This window comes from Nilaparvata lugens, chromosome 7 (assembly GCF_014356525.2).
Source record: "Nilaparvata lugens isolate BPH chromosome 7, ASM1435652v1, whole genome shotgun sequence".
Taxonomy (NCBI): domain Eukaryota; kingdom Metazoa; phylum Arthropoda; class Insecta; order Hemiptera; family Delphacidae; genus Nilaparvata; species Nilaparvata lugens.
The window spans coordinates 20453632-20472952 of NC_052510.1; the positions used below are offsets into that span (position 1 = coordinate 20453632).

Genomic DNA, 19321 nt, shown 5'->3' on the forward strand with positions numbered 1-19321 from the left:
ATAATTCTATAAGTTGTTATTTAACTGATAAGAACAAGATCACTCAGTAGCTCATTATACCAGCAGTTGATAATAATTGTGCTCATTATTTTCTGTAGTAGTCAATGAACAATACAAAAGAGATATACTGTATTTGTATTACAATATTAATTTTATTTACCACCCATGTTGGGGATGGTAGAGAGATAGACATTAAAATTCAAAAGTTCTTCACTCTTCACTCCTTCTCATTTCTTTCTCCTGTGCTGAGGAGACTGGGGTGGTCCCATTTTTTTTTTCATAATATATCTTGGAAATTGTATGTTATAGCGACATAATAACTAATATCGGGGAACCGATCTTTGCTCGTTATTTATTTATTGATAAACAGAACTCAATTCTATAAAATGATTGGGGAAGGACTAACAGGCACAGCCCAAAACTGTTTCTTCCCCGAATTTTGATTTATTCACTATAAAAATTCCAAAAAGTGAGTTATGTTCCATACAATTCAATTCAGGTCAAATTTTTAGTCCAAATATTTGAAAACATAAAAGTTCTAATTTAGATTGTTTACATACCAAATTAAATAACAAAATACACTCACTAATCACTTAGAACTGTAAAATAATGATTAACTTTGAATATTATGATATATACCATCTCATGTCAAAATAGTGTGTGAATTAAGTTATTATTTACATAACCTCTAGACCGTGTATTCCAAATTAAGGTTTAAAGCAGTTTTGGGCGAATACCTGTTGTTTTTACCTGCATTGTATTTATTGTCTATGAATAAATGAAATGAAATGTCAACAAATCAGATTACTGTATTTTGAACGAGTCAATTGAAATTTCTAGATTTCTCGCGAGATACGGTAAGCTAATTGATTACACAGCTGATCTCCCACACAGGCACACGCATCTTCTGTTATCGACAGACGACGAAATCATCATCTGTTTTTCCAAGGATGAATTATCCTTTTCATGTCCTTCAGCGAGTTTTCCCAGGAATGAGACCTAGTGCAATCGAATTTTGATATCATAAACCAACTATATTCCAAATTTCGTGAAAATCGTTAGAGCAGTTTTCGAGATCCTTTGAACATAAATATTGATTGTCATAAATCTCTATATTTCAAGTAATCATGCACACTAGAAAACATCAGTTTTGCATCAATACATAATTCTTTAAAAAATTGAGTATATTGAGTTAACTAAGTTTTTGCAGTATTGAAGATTTCACACTCGATACTGTTTCTACAAAAATTGAATTAAATAATAAAATATTGATGTAATACATCAAATTGAAGAGAATTTAATCCTTTAGGGTACTACCCTACAATTACTATACATTTATCTTGGTGCATTGTTGGAGAATTATAAGTCCTGAAGGTACAAAAAATTGAATGGAAAGCTTTTTTTTTAATTTCACACTTTAAAGAGCGGATATCTCGAAAAATATTGAAGATATCAACACAAAACTTATAAAATAATATTATCAAGCTTCATTTTTTTAGACTGGTCATGTGGGTGAAGAGTATATTGCTTCCAAGATATAATCGTGTAAGAGAAAAATAAAATAATCAATGTTTAAACCATCACAGATGAGGACTTTTGATATGCTCACCTTCTAACTTGTCCAAACAATGCTGCAGAGTCGAAAATTGTGATACAAACATTCCCTCCAAATTTTTTGTAAAATAATCTATTGTTGACAGAGAAACTCATTTTCGTTAGTATTCTTGTTTTACCCATGAAATTCAAAAAGAATAAGATCTGATTGAATAATCTTAACCCATATTAAATAATTTTCAAAAAATACTGTACTAGAATTTCTAAAATAGAGTCAAATCTACTGAAAAATCCAGAAAACTGAAATTTTGAGGGTTTTTCACTGTTGAAATTTCAATGTGTTGCTTGTTAAACGTATGGTCAAAAATTTCTCAGGGGGTATTTCTAGCTCACAAAACTTGAGAGGTAGACAATATTCTATCTAGCATACGATTTTAGCCGCACCTGCTAAGAAATTCCCTTGCATTCCTTGAAACACCACTTTCTTAGCTTGAACTCTCAACACTAACTTCTTCGTCCACACACTGAAAGTCTTCAGTGGCAAATTGGTTCCTGGATTGAGATTAACTCGTTTACTGTCATTTATTTCAGTTTTCTAGTGAAGAAGGACGTATCATGCATGATCCACATGACTTTTTAGTTTCAATTTTTCTCTATATACCCTATTTTTCTTGTCTATATATTTTCTCTTATTTCCATTGCAATCCACATTATGGTATCACAGTATTTTTTTTTCAATTAAAATTTAATATTTTATATAATTGTATATTTTTTATGTAAAATTATTACCTATTTTGTTTTTGTACCCCTATCGTTTTCATAAGACTCAGGGGCAATAATAATTGTCAAATTGTATAAAAATATAAATATGACTCATCAGCCCTCAAGGGCCAAAAACTGAGGAGGCCCATTACTTCTGATTTTTTTAATATTCTGAAACTATAATTATATAGCTAATTCGATTCAGATTGTCAAAACTGTTCATAATCAACTGTATCGTAGGTGAAACTCTTTCAAATTATGGGAAATTCCTTCCTGAATGTATTTTAAGCCTTATTGCCCTGCTAAAAAATCTCTCATTTTTCCACAAAAAAAAGTATAATTGTGTTTTAATACTGTACTACTTATCTGGGAAGCCCTCCATGATGGGAAAATTTGTATAAAACGTGTAACAGAATTGTCTGTTTCATTTATACAATGAAGTATTATTAGTCCAGTCAAATGGTCGTTTTTCAGGAAACAGCCTCGAAAGATTTTTTCTCGACGGTTCTATATGTATTCTTGGGGCGCTGAATTCGAATATGGAATTTGCTAACACGCCAGAGTGCGGCTTCAGCCCCAAAACCCCCCAAAATCTCGGACTTTTCGAAAAGGGTTATTTTTAAGGGTTTTTTCAAAATTATGAAAACCTACAACCCTTTACAACTTTGATCATGAAAATTATGTCCTACAGTCAAAATACAAATTTTCATTATAATACCTTTTCAAGGTCTTCCTAACAGAAAATATTTTGGCTGAAATCATCTTACGAGGGTTATGTTCTATGAGAATCACCCGGTGGATACACTTAATTTCAGTATTTCCTATTGGTTACGCATAAGGGTACATCAAGGATCAAAACTTTAAACACTTATAGCTTATGGCAGAATGATCAGATCTCCTCGTACTACAGCTCATTCTTATCAGCTCGTCAAGGCGGTTCAAAGTCATGTAAATTTGATCAAAAAAATGGATAACTCCTTCTTCATTGTATTTTGACGCATATTTCCATACACAAAAAAATGGCTTAGTATATAAAAAATGGCTATGATAAAAAATGGTAGTCAGTCTTGATTTAAAAAACAGAGTCTCCTCTTTAATGTGAATTAAATGATTTTTGTAAAAATATAATTGTGAAGTAAGATACGTTTGTTTTAAAAAATCAATAAATTTGCGATATTTTTCTCATTTTCACAGTTTCGACAGTTTTTCGATAATAAACAGTGATGCAAGATGGATTTAAGGCAACTCAGCTTATAGAGCATGAAATTCTCTTTCATTTGAGACCAATCGTGAGTTTCTATCATGTATTGTAATCGTTTTAGAGACTCTTGAATGACAGTAAATCGCAAGAAAAATGAGATAATAAAATCATAATTTTTTCAATTGGCTGTAACTTTTGAACGGTATTGGAATCAGAAGTATGATTCAGGGGAGTGGAAAGAGGAAAAGAGGAGAAAATTCTCTACAAGCTCGACTACTTTTTAGATTTTTTATCTAAAGTGTTTCTTCTTTAAAGATATGCACCTTTGAATATACGTGACTGTGAAAATCGGGAAAATAACACAAATTTCTCGCATATAAAGTGTGTGATTCTCATAGAACATAGCCCTCGTAAGATGATTTCAGCCGAAATATGTTTCTATTTTGTTAGGAAGGCATTGAAAAGGTTTTATAATGAAAATTTGTATTTTGGGTGTAGGACATGATTTTCTATTTTTAGGTTGTTAGGAATCATGTTCAGAATTAATTGTTCTTTCACGTGATGTATGATTTTTTATCATTACTAGAAAAAGATTCAAGTTGTATAGGGTAGAAGTGGTAGGTTTGCATAATTTTAAAAAGTCCTTAAAGAATAACTCTTTTTGAAAATCCGTAGCTCCGGAACCAAAAATAGTAGAGTCCTGCGCGACCACTCAGTTTATTGGAAACTTTAATATCTTTAATTTTGTAGAGAATGCTTTTTCTCGAAAAACTAAAGGTTCTCGAGATTGAATGGGAAACATTTAAAAAAGTCCGAAATTTTAAGGGGTTTTTGGGGGTTTTGGGGGTGGAGCCGCCCTCTAGCGTGTCAGAAAATTTCGGATTCGAATTCAGCGCCCCAAAATACTGTACATATAGAACCGTCGAGAAAAACTCTTTCGGGGCTGTTTCTTGAAAAACGAGCATTTGACTAAGTGGATATATTTGAAATAGGTAGCAGTTACCGGTACACTCTCATTTTTGAATGACCCTCAACATTCTTTGTTTTAGTGTACCCAAGATGTTGCATTTAAATAATTAGAGGCGGAGGAGTTGCAGTGAAACTGATTATGAAAAATAGCATCTGTAAAATGTTGTCCGTTTTTGTCCTAAGGGTGTGATCACATTGAATGAGCATATGAGCAAGTGCACGTCAGATATCATGTATGAGCCAAAAAACAAAATGTGGAAAGTGCATTAAAACACGTTGTGACTTGCATGTAGCTGCTCACACTGAACGCAATCAGCAAGTGCACGCTTTCAGTGTGAGTGTTTCTACTGCTCTATCCAGATTTTGCTTCTCATCTGCGCGCTTGGTCATGCATAACCAAACCAAGCGTGCACTTTCACATCTACGCATTCAATGTGATCAAACACTAACATTCTTGTATACTTTATAAGATGATGATGACAGAGCAAGAAATAACCTTGCCTTATCTGCCAAGTTCTAATAAGCAAGACCTACGAGAACTATACCACAGAACAGGATGGATTTAGACCTGGATACTCGACAGTTGACCAATTACAAGCCGCCAACCAACTCATTGAAAAAGCAAAAAGTATAAGATTCCCCTTATACCTTGGATTTGTGGACTTTCATAAGGCATTTGATAGTATCAACCACGGTCAAATGTGGGAGGCGTTGAAAGAATCGGGCATAGAGACTGGCTATATTGAGATATTAAGAAGTCTGTACAAAAATAAGGTCTATATCGAGCTTGAGCGTGAATAAAGGATCATCAAGGTAGAAAAAGAGGTTTGAAACAGGGGTGCCCACTCTCGTCAATTATTTTTAATGGCTTGGAATATGTTTTTAGAAGACTGAGCTGGGAAAATAGAGGATTATGCGTAAATGGATATCAGCTATCAAACTTCAGATTCGCAGATGACGTTACGTTGGAAAAAATTCTGAAGAGATGAGAGAGATGGTTTGAAACTAAATGCAAACAAGACAAGAGCTATGACCAACTCCAGTAAGGCGAGGATTGAGGTCACTTCTGGGTCGATAGGCTATTTTGATGAATATCCACTATCTGAAAATGTGTCTATCCGTCACTATTGTACGGGGCTCAAACTTGGACACTGGCAGCTGAACTTGACAGAATATGTCAAGAAGTATACTCGGGCTTCGACTGCAACAGAGAGTTAGAAACACGTAAATTTTAAAAATGATTATGTGAATTATTGGCAGGGGAAAGCTCATCTAATCAAGTGGAGATTGGCCGTTCACAAGGCAAGGATGGAAGCTGACAGATGGGCGAAGAATGGATACCACGGGACAGGACCAGAGAAAGGGGACGCCCGCCAAGCACTCCCGTGGAGGGATCAACTTTAGCAACGAGTTGGAGATTTTTGGCTGACCGAAGCTACAGACAGGGGAAGATGGGTGAAAATTATTGACAGACTCTGAATTGGGAAGTGAAAAATTGTATAATGTAAATTAATGTGAAATTGTATTTGTTGCCAACCACAAATACTTCATAAGAGAGGCTTTTGTTCTTTTAAGAATGTAAATAAATCTATATTATTATTTGCCATGGAGGAAAAGTTGATGGATAAATATTGTGATTTTCTGTAGTAACTATTTTTTTCGTAGCAATGACGAATAATTGACTGCTTGTTGTGGCAATTGTCAAAATTTCATTATTGGCACTCACTTTTTGAGAAAATGTCATTGTCAATTAAGTTCGTTATCTAACAATGCAACTTTTTTCTACCACATTGAGATGACATATCAACCTCAATACTGTATGGTTGTATGGTTCCAACATGCCATTCATCGGGAAAAACCATGGTATTTCCAAGGCAGATCTTCCCTTGTCGCCTCTTTTCGTTGCGTGAAGATGTGGAGAGGAGATTCCGGTTACCGAATCTGCTACCTTGTGACTTATGACTATTTTTAATGGGCTAGCTGAAGGCACGTGAATTCGTGTAAAAAACGTACACTTGAATCCCTGAGTGAGATAATAGCACTAGAAATTCGAGCGATATCACGTGCAACGCTGCAGAGGAGTATGGACAATTTCTCACAATGTTTACAGAAGTGTATGAACAAAAACGGACATTATTTAACAGATTTCTTCGGAACGTACCTAATCAATTTAACTGCATATTTTTCTTTCTGATTATCAAATCGACAATATTGAAGGTACACACGGGAAGGAAAAAATTCAATATAATGAAACCAGGTTGAAGATGAATGCAAGACAGTTGATGTTTAACCTTACAAGTTGCATCAGTTTATATCAGTATCTATTTACATGATGTCGATTAACATTGAAAAAAAAAAGAAAAACAATCTAAAATATCAGACTTCTTCAATTTCTGTTTTTTTTTATCAAGCATTGGTAGATTCTAATTGTTTTCATTCACGAAATACCGAAGTTATTAAAAATGTCAGATTGTAAGCGCATTTTTCTTCCTCAATTAATGATCCCTTGGATGATGGAATTGCCATAAAAATATTTTATTATTATTAAACAAAAATCCCAATTAAATCCTGTAAATCACCCCGAAGACTTCTGCTACTGCAAATATTGACAACAGGGTAAACAGCTAGATGGAAATTCAATGAGCGCTACTATACAAAAATTATTTGTCAGCCCGGGAATCGAACCCAGTACCTCCTAATTGCCGGTCAGGAATGCTTACCGTTACACGCTTAGAGCGCTGCTATCCAGAGATTGTCAGTTTGGTGTAAGGGAATTAATGGCTAATTCCTGACCGGCAATTAGGAGGTACTGGGTTCGATTCCCGGGCTGGCAAATATTTTTTGTATAATAGCGCTCATTGAATTTCCATCTAGCTGTTTTAACCTGTTGTCAATATTTGCAGTAGCAGAAGTCTTCGGGGTGATTTACAGCATTTAATTGGGATTTTCGTAATTAGCATTTGATCAAATGCGACTTCCAATTTATTTCCATCTGTATAAAAATATTTCCTTACTTTTACTTGAATAATATGCTAGTAGTGAGTTGCCAAAGTATTTCTGATGGGTTTTGGTGTGCTTCTTGTGGATAACTTTGAATTAACTTTCAATAAAAAAAAACGTTTGTGTTCAGTTAATAGGGAGTAGGTTTAAACATACCGGTAGCTCACAAATAATATAGAATGTAGCTAGTTCGGATATTTTCGAAATTATAAAGCAGTCATGGCTAAAATATTCTTGATGATTTCAAGAATATTTTTTCCATATCTGAGCAGAGAGGATTATAATTTCATGTTTCATGTTTGGTTATATTTATAAACGTAAGTCTATGCTTGTGCTTGGGTGATGAGATAAGATGAAAACTATGAAAACCCGTTTTATAAAAATCCCGTAGGCGGGATTTGAACCCACGACCAGACCAGGCAACAGCAGACTGAATTCAAGCAACTTCAATAAATAATTCGTTCCTAACTCTCCAAATGAATATTTTATGAGTTGAACAATGAATGGCAATTCATAGCCCATGAAATGAAATTAGGAACCTATTATTAATTGATGTTGCTTTCCATGACGAAACACTATATAATAACGTTGTTGTAGTTCAGACACTGTGTTCTTGTAAACATTTGAAAAAAACACTTACTTTTTCTTGGAGTGTTGAGGAATGCATTGCACTCCTGAGGAGGAGCTTCATCAGCCTCTGAGGTACTGAGATTCTCTGAGGCAAACTCCTCCTCAGGAGTGCAATGCATTCCTCAACACTCCAAGAAAAAGTAAGCGTTTTTACTTTCTTCGCCCTATTACCATAGGTAAGGAAAGTATTGCTTTCCAAAAAATTTAACCTACCCTAATTTTCTATACGTTTCAAGGTCCCTGTGTGTATGTGTGTGTGTGTGTGTGTGTGTGTGTGTGTGTGTGTGTGTGTGTGTGTGTGTGTGTGTGTGTGTGTGTGTGTGTGTGTGTGTGTGTGTGTGTGTGTGGTGTGTGTGTGTGTGTGTGTGTGTGTGTGTGTGTGTGTGTGTGTGTGTGTGTGTGTGTGTGTGTGTGTGTGTGTGTGTGTGTGTGTGTGTGTGTGTGTGTGTGTGTGTGTGTGTGTGTGTGTGTGTGTCTGTGAACACGATAACTCCATTCCTAATTAACCGATTGACTTGAAATTTCAAACTTAAGGTCCTTATATCATGAGGATCCGACAATAAGAAATTCAATAAAATTCAATTCAAAATGGCGGATAATGGCTAAAAAACCATGTTTTTCAGGGTTTTCTCGAAAACCGCTCCAACGATTTTCTTCAAATTTATATCATTGATAGCTATTTATAAGCCCTATCAACTGACATGAGTGTCATTTCTAGGAAAATTGCAGGTACTCCGTAATATTCTTGAGAAAAATGGCGGATAATTACTAGAAAACCATGTTTTTCACGGTTTTCTCGAAAATGACTAACGGTTTTCTTCAAATTTATACCATAGATAGCTATTTATAAGCCCTATCAACTGGCATGAGTCTCATTTCTGGGAAAATTGCAGGAGTTCCCTAACATTCTTAAGAAAAATGGCGGATAATGACTAAAAAACCATGTTTTTCGCGATTTTCTCAAAAAAGACGACCGATTTTTTTCAAATTCATACCCTATATAGTTATTTATCAGCTCTATCAACTGGCATGAGTCTCCTTCCTGAGAAACCAATGGGGGGTCCACCCCATCCTAGAGAAATGGACTTTATAACCTCCTTCTCGTGCATGAGGTAGGTAGAGCAGTTTATAAAAAGAACACATAGTCGAGATATTTCATCTGTAGAACAGCTGTTTTGACGACTTTAGAAAAAAATCATAGAATTTCACAATCTACACAAAGGAAAAGAACTGTGAAAACAGTTATATATACACATATACAGTAGTCTGATCGTAGTTTCAAATATGTTACCGCCAATCGTCATTATGTTATTCCCCTAAATTATTCTCGTTTGACAATGAGGCTTACAGTTCAATGAGCAAGGAAAGTTGTGTGAGTGTACCACACCAGATCAAATGTTTACAAGAACACATTGTCTGAACTACAACAAAGCTAATATTAATGCATACTCGCATATCCAAGGTAATTGATTATCTAGCTAATATAGTTTGCTTTAGAATAATAACTAGCACCTCTTCTAGCCTGGAGGGATCTTGATTAGCAAACTAAAGATTGATGATGAGAGACAAACCTTTTCACCGTCATTGAAATCAAAGAACTGCTCCAACTCGAAGGATGTCTCGGCCAGTTGTTTGAATAGGTCCTCCTGCTCTTCATCGAGACTTGGCACAAGCGTGCTAAGATCCGAATTCGACAGCTCTCCCAAGTCCGTTCCACTTTCCTGATAAATACACAACTATAAAAAATAAAAAAAAAATTTTTCGTTGAAATTTTTCAAAATGGCGGCCATTTTAAATTTTTGATGGCGAATATCTCGAAAACCGTCCATTTTACAGAAAATTTACAAGAGACAAAAAAGTTAGCAAATTTTTTCACGATTCCAATGATACCTAATTTATTAAGATTGGTCGAAGAATAACAGAGAAATTAATTTTTTTCGTACTGCATGCATGACCACTTTTCACCATTTAAAGATCAATATTAATTTTTTTTATAATTTCATGAAAACCGTTCTTATTACAGAAATATACAAGAATAACTTTCCTCCAAATTTTATTTTACATTGAAAAATATTAATTTCACTCAAATCGGTTCACTGATACTAATGCAGCAATTGCTCAAAATGCCGTCCTTCAACTTGATTACACAGTCTGCACCTTTCAATCATGGACCGTCGAACTGCTATAAAAGCATTTTCATCATCTTGAATGGCACCTGCTGCAGCAACCACTCTTGCCACAAGGTCTTCTTCGTTTTCTACTGGCGTGCTGTAAGCAAGGTCTTTCATATGGCCCCAGAAAAAAAATCTAAAGGGTTGAGGTCAGGTGAACGTGCGGGCCACGGTACTGGTCCACCCCGCCCAATCCACCGCTGACGATAGGTCATGTTCAGAAAGTCCGTAACAACATTTCCGAAATGAGCAGGGGCACCATCATGTTGGAACCAAATATTATATCTGTTTGCAAGAGGCACATCTTCCAAAAGTTCTGGTAGTATGTCTCTTAAAAAAGTAATGTACGTGGGAGAATTCAGACGATTAGGAAGAATGTATGGTCCAATCACGCGATTACCTAAGATACCCGTCCAAACATTCAGCGAAAATCTATGCTGATAACCACGCACTTTGACCTCATGAGGATTGTCTAAGGCCCAGACGTGACTGTTGCGAGAGTTGAAGATTCCTTCTCTTGTAAAGCTGGACTCATCGGTAAATAACACATTTTCTAGAAAATTTGGTTGGATAATGTCTTGCTGAAGAAACCAACGGGCACAGTTTACTCTTGGCTCATAGTCGCGTTCAACCAATGAGTGAACTTTTTGAAAGCGGAAGGGGTGAAGTCTTTCCTTGTTTAGTACACGCCACACAGAAGAAGCACTTGAATTGATTTGCTTTGCAACTGCTCTCGTACTCGTTCTAGGATTGAAATCGAATTTCTGCAATACTTCCTCTTCAAAAGCAACATTTCGAACTGCTCGAGGCCTACCAGCAATTACCCTGTTCCGTTCAAATGAACCAACTTCTCTCAGCCGATTGTGAGTTCTTGTGAACACCTTGTCGGAAGGGAGACGGCGGTTTGGAAATGCAGCTGCATACATTCTTCTTGCTTCGGTCGCATTGCCAAGAGCTGCTCCATACATGAAGTGAATATCGGTGTACTCCAGCGAACTAAATTCCATTACAATAATTAAATATTTGTGTAGAAGCAACGTAAGAAAATATTGAAACTGGAAATTTAAGATAGAAATAAGACCTAGGAAACGTGAGACTAAGAAATAGGAAGCACTACATCTGGTTCTTTACTTTTAATGAAACAACAATACTTTTACAAGACGAACATTATCATCTGAAAACCATTGTAAAATTATCTGTTTGCCCATATGGAGCCATACCGAGTTTCAAAGCTTCATCTTAAATACATCTGGAATTAAAAAATTAATATTGATCTTTAAATGGTGAAAAGTGGTCATGCATGCAGTACGAAAAAAATTAATTTCTCTGTTATTCTTCGACCAATCTTAATAAATTAGGTATCATTGGAATCGTGAAAAAATTTGCTAACTTTTTTGTCTCTTGTAAATTTTCTGTAAAATGGACGGTTTTCGAGATATTCGCCATCAAAAATTTAAAATGGCCGCCATTTTGAAAAATTTCAACGAAAAAAAAAATTTTTTATTTTTTATAGTTGAGTCTTTATAGCATAAATATTCATGCCAAATTTCAGATCAATACAACATTTCGTTCTTGAGATAAAAATTTTTAAGTGAAAAAAACAAAATGGCAGCTATAAGGATAACCGCTGAGTTTTGGACACTTCAAATATGACATTTGTAGTCTCCTAGCATCCAGGTACAATACCCTAAAATTCTCGACACTACTTCTGAAACACCCTGTATATACACATATACAGTAGTCTGATCGTAGTTTCAAATATGTTACCGCCAATCGTCATTATGTTATTCCCCTAAATTATTCTCGTTTGACAATGAGGCTTACAGTTCAATGAGCAAGGAAAGTTGTGTGAGTGTACCACACCAGATCAAATGTTTACAAGAACACATTGTCTGAACTACAACAAAGCTAATATTAATGCATACTCGCATATCCAAGGTAATTGATTATCTAGCTAATATAGTTTGCTTTAGAATAATAACTAGCACCTCTTCTAGCCTGGAGAGATCTTGATTAGCAAACTAAAGATTGATGATGAGAGACAAACCTTTTCACCGTCATTGAAATCAAAGAACTGCTCCAACTCGAAGGATGTCTCGGCCAGTTGTTTGAAAAGGTCCTCCTGCTCTTCATCGAGACTTGGCACAAGCGTGCTAAGATCCGAATTCGACAGCTCTCCCAAGTCCGTTCCACTTTCCTGATAAATACACAAAATTTGAATAATATGCATTAGTGAGAACCGAAACAATTTTTACATTCCAAATAAACTTAACATGTCTAACATAGTTGTGAAGATGACATAGTTACTAATCCTGTTGGGGGTTAGAAGTTTAAATTACTTCAAATATCGTACTCAAATATTCTGATATTCCCACAATAACAACAGTCTTGCTATACTCTATACTCTTTTCAAAAGAACATTGAATTGTAATGTTGATGTTCCAGTGATTTCTTTTTTTGATCATCGTTCACAGCTCTAAGGATCTTTGGGTAATCTACTTGAGTTGAATTAATGTTTTTATTTGACTTTCTAATTTGAAAATTATAATAAAGAAATCCAAGACTCCAAGTAGGAGAATTTTGTGAAAAATACATTGTCTAGGAAAATAGTGACTCATTGATGTCTCATTGAAGCAAAAGATTGTCATTGAAAAATGCCAACCAATAGTTTTTGATAAATACCATAAGTTACATTGTGAATGGAGCAAAATCTTCAATTTCAGTTGAATTTGTCGCCATAATAAAAATATGCAAATTCAAAATCCAATAAACATAATATACAGTAGCATAGAAAAACCATACACTTGTGTATATATTTTTTGAATAATAGATACCATAATTATGTATATGGGAAGGTTTTTTTATTGTTTAGGGTAAATACATACCGGTAATGGAGTGGCGAAGGTATATTAGCTTCAAGATTGACATAGTAAAATCTAAAATGTAATTAATGCATATATTGAAATCATGGCGCACATATAGTACTCTACTATTCGCACCAGAGTGCGCCACTATTGAATTACTTTTGCCAAGGTCTATAAAAACCTTTACTTTATAGACCTTGACTTTTACATTAAATGTAGCACTTTACCACTCTTAAGCTTATGAAGCTACCTACTTTGCCGCTCCACCAAGCTTCCATCTTTATATTAAGAAATTTTCAGTGCACATTGCCAGAGAACTAGCAGATCATAGGCAACTAATAAGAAGTCATGAGATAAGGACTAAGGTTCACACTCAAACCAACACATATATTGTACATTACTGGAAGAGCAGAGCATACTGTATTGATAAGGGTACAAGGTTAGGTTATTGTCTCTTTTCTGTTTAGGGCTACTTGTAATATTAATAGAAATAAAAATATCAGTACCCTTTTTTTAATTATTTTATCACAACATGTTTCAAAGGGTACTGAGACTTTTATTTGTATTTCTATTCACAAGGTTAGGTTAGGTTGGGTTGGTCAGGTTAGGTTGGGTAGTTTGCGGGGTACTGACAAGGCAGGTGGAGAGGTCGACCATCTTGCCATCGTTGTCGGGACACCAGAGCAGGTCGTCGTCTATGAACTGCATGACGGCGGGGGGGCCAGCGCCCCCCATCGGGCCCCCCATGCCCCCTCCTCCTGTACCCCCCAACGGGGGTCCCGGCTTCAGGAAAGCCAGTGTGCCGCTGGGTCGCTTAACTCTTTAACAGAGACCTGCAACACGCACAAATTGATTACTGAAAGAAAAATAATGTTTGAATATGTTTTGAGCAACGAATTACCATAAAAAATGAGTTGTCTAAAAAATAAGATTAAAGGGTGAAATGATAGTATAAAAATCAATCGAGAAACTATCAAGAGTATCCTTATAGGTCTTTAGTAAGAATAAATCAAAATCATACAATATAAATCACACATACAAAATCCACAATACAATAACACAGCAGTTCTCATTTTTTCAACAGTAATTATAATTTATTCCAGGACTGTCTTCAGATTCCACCATTAAAGTACTTGTCGTTGATTCATTATTGAAAAATAAACTATGATTTCAAGTGATTTGATTTGTATAACTTACTTTATATTTTCCCTTTTAATTTCGAATATTTATAAAAAAATGAGTATAAATAGTAAACGGTAATGTAATGAAGATATTTCAAGAGGTTTTTTAATTGTTTAGGGTAAATACATACCGGTAATGGAGTGGCGAAGGTATATTAGCTTCAAGATTGACATAGTAAAATCTAAAATGTAATTAATGCATATATTGAAATCATGGCGCACATATAGTACTCTACTATTCGCACCAGAGTGCGCCACTATTGAATTACTTTTGCCAAGGTCTATAAAAACCTTTACTTTATAGACCTTGACTTTTACATTAAATGTAGCACTTTACCACTCTTAAGCTTATGAAGCTACCTACTTTGCCGCTCCACCAAGCTTCCATCTTTATATTAAGAAATTTTCAGTGCACATTGCCAGAGAACTAGCAGATCATAGGCAACTAATAAGAAGTCATGAGATAAGGACTAAGGTTCACACTCAAACCAACACATATATTGTACATTACTGGAAGAGCAGAGCATACTGTATTGATAAGGGTACAAGGTTAGGTTATTGTCTCTTTTCTGTTTAGGGCTACTTGTAATATTAATAGAAATAAAAATATCAGTACCCTTTTTTTAATTATTTTATCACAACATGTTTCAAAGGGTACTGAGACTTTTATTTGTATTTCTATTCACAAGGTTAGGTTAGGTTGGGTTGGTCAGGTTAGGTTGGGTAGTTTGCGGGGTACTGACAAGGCAGGTGGAGAGGTCGACCATCTTGCCATCGTTGTCGGGACACCAGAGCAGGTCGTCGTCTATGAACTGCATGACGGCGGGGGGGCCAGCGCCCCCCATCGGGCCCCCCATGCCCCCTCCTCCTGTACCCCCCAACGGGGGTCCCGGCTTCAGGAAAGCCAGTGTGCCGCTGGGTCGCTTAACTCTTTAACAGAGACCTGCAACACGCACAAATTGATTACTGAAAGAAAAATAATGTTTGAATATGTTTTGAGCAACGAATTACCATAAAAAATGAGTTGTCTAAAAAATAAGATTAAAGGGTGAAATGATAGTATAAAAATCAATCGAGAAACTATCAAGAGTATCCTTATAGGTCTTTAGTAAGAATAAATCAAAATCATACAATATAAATCACACATACAAAATCCACAATACAATAACACAGCAGTTCTCATTTTTTCAACAGTAATTATAATTTATTCCAGGACTGTCTTCAGATTCCACCATTAAAGTACTTGTCGTTGATTCATTATTGAAAAATAAACTATGATTTCAAGTGATTTGATTTGTATAACTTACTTTATATTTTCCCTTTTAATTTCGAATATTTATAAAAAAATGAGTATAAATAGTAAACGGTAATGTAATGAAGATATTTCAAGAGGTTTTTTAATAACAGATTTTCGAAAAACTGAGAATTGGATAGACAAGAGTATGAATATATTTCAACAACTTTCATACCGTAAATAATTACAAAAATTAAGCAATTTGAATTTGTAGATTACATTAGTAAAATTTTTTGCTGGGATGATGCTCATATTGGAAGAAGAGAAACAAGCGAAACCTTTAATATACCTCTCGCATATTTATATTAATATCTCCTCGAAATAAAGTTACTTCCTACTCCATATCACAATGTTCTGTCCAATTGTACCGTACCTATTACTTGTAATTTAGAACAATTAACTTCAGTCAATAAAATGGAATTTCATAAAATTATAATTATTGGCAATTGGGTATCATAAATATTGAATGAAAACTTGAAAAAGGAAAATTATACCTCTCAACAGTGGATATTGATCACTACTTTATTGTTTTAACAATATTGTATTTGCTTTTTTTGGATGTATTTGTTTGTTTATTTAATAGAGAAGAAAAAAGAATAATTATTTTTCAAGCATTGATTCAATAAAAATGCCTGTCGAATATCAGGAAACATGATGCCTCATAATGCACATAAGGCACATAATGCCTCACACAAATTAAAATGGAATAGGAAATAGGATAAAATTATTAGGAGTCTCACAATTTATTTTATCCTTTCAAAAGAGCAGCGTACTGGTTTAAAATTACATTCTATTAATGTGAAGCATAAATAGAAATAAACTGATGCAATTTATTGTATTGAACTCTGTTGCTGATGTTTCAAATAATTATGATTGTATTTTTTCTACATGTTCCAAGGAAATCACTATTACTTACACAAAAGAAGAAAAATTTTGTAGCATAGCCTAGTAATGGCAATAGAATAATATTTATTTTTGTATCCTATTTTCACCATATAACACGATAATAATTATAAAGATAGTGTTTTTTTTTCATGGAACATAATGCTGAATTATTCTACTTGACTGTGGAGTAGGCCTATCAAATTGCAGCAGCAAAATTATTCTATTCATCATAGAATGAATCTAAATCCTTCACATTTTTAGGTGTGAAAGTTCCTATTCACATACATTTGAAAACAAAGAATTTCAAGAAATATATTGATTAAATATTAGTCTATAGATAGGCCTATTTAGAAATTAAATACTTACCTTGATATATCTCTATGTTTTTGAAACTTGATCCAAAACATGAAAGTTGTCTTCTTTGAACAATCTGGAAAACAAAAAGAAATAAGATTATAATTTCACCATCATAATAATTGAATATTCATGGTAAATACAGATACTCATACAGAATACTGTAATCTGCATTATGTAAAAAGGCGGTTCAAGAAATATTTGTTTAAATTTACCGGGCTTTCTGAACTAAATCGATTCTCGATATAACAAGTCGATAAATAGGAGTCGACTAAAATTATCAAACTGCTCGCAAGTCGTAACTCGTGTTAGGCTTTTTAGGTTATGTTTGATCATTCATTCTTTATTGTATTGCTGTTTTTTTAGTTAATTCTAACGATAATTATTATAATTGTTTTCAGAAATGTCAGACGAAGAAGATTTGAACTTTGCCTCAGAAAACTTTGACCCGATCAAAGCTTTATATTCGGAAAATGTTGAACCACCAAACCCAAGCGTACCTGTTTTGGATAATTTGTCGAAATTTGAGTTAACTCCAGAAGGCGAATTAATAACAAAGAAGATTGCTTCTATCAAAGTAAAGGTAAATAATTCAGGAAATCATTATAACCTTTTTCTAATTTATGATAGTCAATAATTTTATAATACTAATGTTAGGCTATTATTTACTTATTCTGTACTAACTTGTTGATCGTAAGATTGTTTCTCATTCTTCAAATTCTTTTATTGTTGTGAACATTGATACAATGTATAACAAAGTCATAGAAACATAGTATAATAAAATATAAAAATATGAGAACAATACATAGATAATGAGATCAACATAATAAAATATAAAATATCTATAAAAGACATATTACATCACATATTCAAAAATAATTCATTACTGTTATAAGGACATTTTTCAACAAGATAGGTTTTTATTTTACTTTTAAAAAATTCAAAATTGTCAACCTTAAGACTATCTGGCAGGTCATTATAAAGTCTTGTACCAAATTCAATAAAACAGTTCAATGTATAGGAATAATTACACTGATTCAGTCTGAGTGAAGAGGCATTTCTTGTTTGATGGCTATGAACAGAGCTATTCAAAGCAATACAGGTTAAGTTTTTCTTAATATATAACAAACATTCCAGCGCATAAATAGCATGAATTGTCAAAATTTTATACTGCTTGAAAAATGGTTTGCAATGAGACCGACTAGGAACACCAGCAATAATTCTAACGGCTCGCTTTTGCAAAACAAACAGTTTTGTAACATTAGTATCTTTTCCCCAGGCATTAATACTATAAGCTAAATGACTATGCACATAAGCAAAATAAACAGTTTTTAACACATTATAATCGACAATAAATTTCAAACGATGAAGTAGAAATTGACAGCCTGCCATGCAACAATTCTATATGTGACTCCCATTAAAGATTGTTTTGAATAACTATGCCTAAAAATTTTGAATTATTTCTGTAAGAATTGAAACCAAACTCCAACATCTGAGATTTTCTTTGTTGAGACATAGTGAGTTTGCTGCTGTCTAGTCGTCAATTAATACATCAACAAAACAATGTAAATTACTAAACACATTGATAGGCCTACTCTTGATTTGTACTGCCAGATCATCCGCAAACATAAAAGGCTTTACAGAATTGGTACTTATGGCTGCAGGGAGATCATTGACGTAAATAATGAACAGAAGTGGGCCCAAAGTAGATCCTTGGGGGACACCTGATTTCACTTACAAGAAATCCAAATAGCAATTATTTTAAAAGACAGACTGATTGATACCTTTCACTCAAGTAAGAAGACATAAGACCAATTGCAGCATTGTCAAAACCATTAAAAGTAAGTTTCTTAATTAATATTTCATGAGATATTGTATCAAATGCCTTTGACATATCATAGAAACTACCTTTTACCCTATGCCCATCATCAATAGAATAAATGCAGCTCTTCAAAAACTCAGAGACAGCCATGCCAGTCCCTCTGTTAGGTCTAAACCCATATTGACTGTCACTGAACAAATGATTGACCTCGAAATATTCAATAATTTCATTATACAAAATTATCTCAAAGGTTTTGGAGAAGATAGGGATTATTGAAATAGGTCTGTAATTATTACAATCTGAAACACATCCCTTCTTGAACACAGGAATCACCTTAGAATATTTAAGGCATTTAGGAAATATTCCAACGTCAATACAATGATTAAACAAATAACAAAACACTTCACAAATATAAGGAGAAGCAAATTTTACAATAAAAGAATTTAAATTATAAACATCAAGGCAGGTACTATTCTTTAAAGACATAATGGTTTTATGAACTTGTTCTACACTAGTATGACTAAAATTAAAAGAAGTAGGTATAGCATCAGGTACAGAGTTTCTCAATTTATCAAGATAGTAAGATACAGAATGACCAGCAGCTGGAACACTTTGCACAGTTTGGTTAACCTTA

The 19321-nt window shown here is 34.1% G+C and overlaps 2 protein-coding genes across 3 annotated transcripts in view; one reads left to right on the forward strand and one right to left on the reverse strand.

Moving 5' to 3' along the window:
- Nucleotides 1-14001, reverse strand: part of LOC111044533 (ecdysone-induced protein 74EF) — a 257567-nt gene extending 243566 nt beyond the window's left edge. Inside the window, exons 1-2 of the mRNA XM_039432316.1 lie at nucleotides 13785-14001; nucleotides 12335-12484 (exon numbers count right to left, since the gene is read on the reverse strand). Of these exons, the coding sequence (XP_039288250.1) occupies nucleotides 12335-12484; nucleotides 13785-13898 (264 nt within the window). The 5' untranslated portion in view covers nucleotides 13899-14001. The remainder of the gene's footprint in view (nucleotides 1-12334; nucleotides 12485-13784) is intronic.
- Nucleotides 14002-17144: 3143 nt separating this feature from the next.
- Nucleotides 17145-19321, forward strand: part of LOC111056915 (U7 snRNA-associated Sm-like protein LSm11) — a 43942-nt gene continuing 41765 nt past the window's right edge. The window contains exon 1 of one of the 2 annotated variants that reach the window (XM_022344323.2): nucleotides 17145-17448. In XM_022344323.2, coding sequence (XP_022200015.2) covers nucleotides 17269-17448 — 180 coding nt within the window. In that variant the 5' untranslated portion in view covers nucleotides 17145-17268. The remainder of the gene's footprint in view (nucleotides 17449-19321) is intronic. The other variant, XM_039432317.1, reaches the window with a different exon arrangement.